Source organism: Brachycentrus maculatus, unplaced genomic scaffold (genome assembly GCF_059751285.1).
Source record: "Brachycentrus maculatus isolate JH-2025_06_01 unplaced genomic scaffold, ASM5975128v1 h1tg000152l, whole genome shotgun sequence".
NCBI classification, from domain to species: domain Eukaryota; kingdom Metazoa; phylum Arthropoda; class Insecta; order Trichoptera; family Brachycentridae; genus Brachycentrus; species Brachycentrus maculatus.
Window position 1 is genome coordinate 778,612 of NW_028280905.1, and position 1,862 is coordinate 780,473.

At 35.8% G+C, this 1,862-nt stretch overlaps 1 protein-coding gene across 1 annotated transcript; it reads left to right on the top strand.

Moving 5' to 3' along the window:
• Positions 1–1,108, top strand: LOC148308715 (non-specific lipid-transfer protein-like 1). The gene is made up of 2 exons (XM_088261282.1): positions 1–204; positions 855–1,108. Exons 1-2 carry the CDS (start codon positions 66–68, stop codon positions 1,061–1,063), a joined length of 348 nt encoding a protein of 115 aa, XP_088117408.1. The 5' UTR covers positions 1–65; the 3' UTR covers positions 1,064–1,108.
• Positions 1,109–1,862: the final 754 nt, after the last annotated feature.

Below are 1,862 nucleotides of genomic sequence, written 5' to 3' on the forward strand. Positions count from 1 at the left end.
GTACCTGCGAAAAACATTCAAGAAAAATTGTATTAAATTGTCGTTTTTAGTAACTCCACTCAAAAATGGCTCTGAAGTGTCAAGCGGTAATCGAGAAGATCAAGGAGAAGATGGCTGCAGCAGACCCTAATCCTGCCAACAGGAAGGTGCTTCTGGTATTCAACATCAAGATCACTGACGGTGGAAAAGAAGTCAAACAATTTAGTAAGTATCTTTGCTTCGCCGAGCTTCAAGTTTCGCGTCCATTTATTCTTAACTCACTTCACTTATCCGCACCCTAATGGTGCATAGGGCACTTTAATATTTAATATTAGTTTCCTATCCGCACTGGCACTTTAGAGAAGTCTCGCATTACTGACCATGTCCATCCAGGGTATCCGAAGTATCCTTCGATGCATCCACATCTCAAATGCCTCCAGCCGATTCACGCTACACATTTTAAGCGTCCACATATCGTAGTCATACAGGAGAAAGTGACCAAGTACATTTTTTGCAAAAACGTGATTATTGACTATTTGATATCTTACTAGCTTAACATGAAAAAATTTCAAAGCGATTTTAAACATGGAAGTATAATATATTGACTTGTTAAAAATGACTAACTGTATTGATGTTTATTTTCTTGCACAAGCAAAAGTGATTTAATTGGCCCACCTGATCAGTTTAAGTTTTGTTAGTTGGTTTTTTTCTCCTGTACGACTAAGATATTTTGGTAAATATATTTTGGAGAAAAAAATATGAACTATTCTCATCATAACAAACTCTTCGCATCTCTTCTACATTCCCCACGTCAAATAACTCACGTGAAATAAGTCATAACTCACTTATTAAATACCGACTTCCTCACCTTCCAGCGATGGACTTGAAGAAACTGGAGTTCTACGAGGGGCCCTACTCCGGCAGCGTGGACGTCACCGTGACCATTGACGACACGGCCTTCGTGATGCTCGCCAAGAAAGAGCTGACCCGGGACGACGCCATTAAGCAAGGCAAGCTGAAGATCGACGGACCACCTGACGCGGTGGAAAAAATCGCTTTCCTCGACACCAAACTCAAGGAATAAACTGATCAAGACTCTTCTTAGAATAAGTTACAATAAATATTTGATAAATTATTTGTCGGAGCTTTCTTTTCTGTTTTTCCCCGACCGATAAAGAAAGATTGAACCTAACTGTGATAACATTTTTACATGTCAACATAGACGAAGAAGAATATGGTTTATAATATCATTTAGTTGAAGGTGCTTTCTTGCAATTTGTATGAATAATTATTATATTATTATTTATCCTTCTCCATTTTTGACATATCGCTCACTCCTTTCAAGAACGTCATAAACAAAAAAACTTGATTTTTCAGGAGAACGTTTTTAAAGTTTAAAAATATAACATAATAAATTAAAAATAAATATCAAACCACTTATTGAACTTTTTATTGTGCAACAGATCTATTTAAGTAAAACCTGAAGGTATTTTCTCCATTTGAAAAATATTTAGTATATATAAAAAATATAATCAACAGTACCTTTTCTTCAAAATGCAAAAACAACATTTTCTACCCTGTAGCGGGTAAATATTAAGTTAAAAATATGCCTCATGTGCTGGGATATAGTACATTTTCTTGACATTCCAAAAACATGCACAACTGAAAATTGACGATTTTTGATTTATGACGTTCTTGAAAGGAGTGAGTGATTTGAACATGGATAAAGAAGAATCTGGTAACATTTCGAGTGTGTCCAAATACTTGTTCCCAAAATCTGGATTATCTCCAATTACAGGAGTTATTTTCATATTATTTTTTGACGTCTCATCAAAGATGAAGAAGAATATGGAAGTCAGGGCATTTACGGAGCTGCTGCCTTA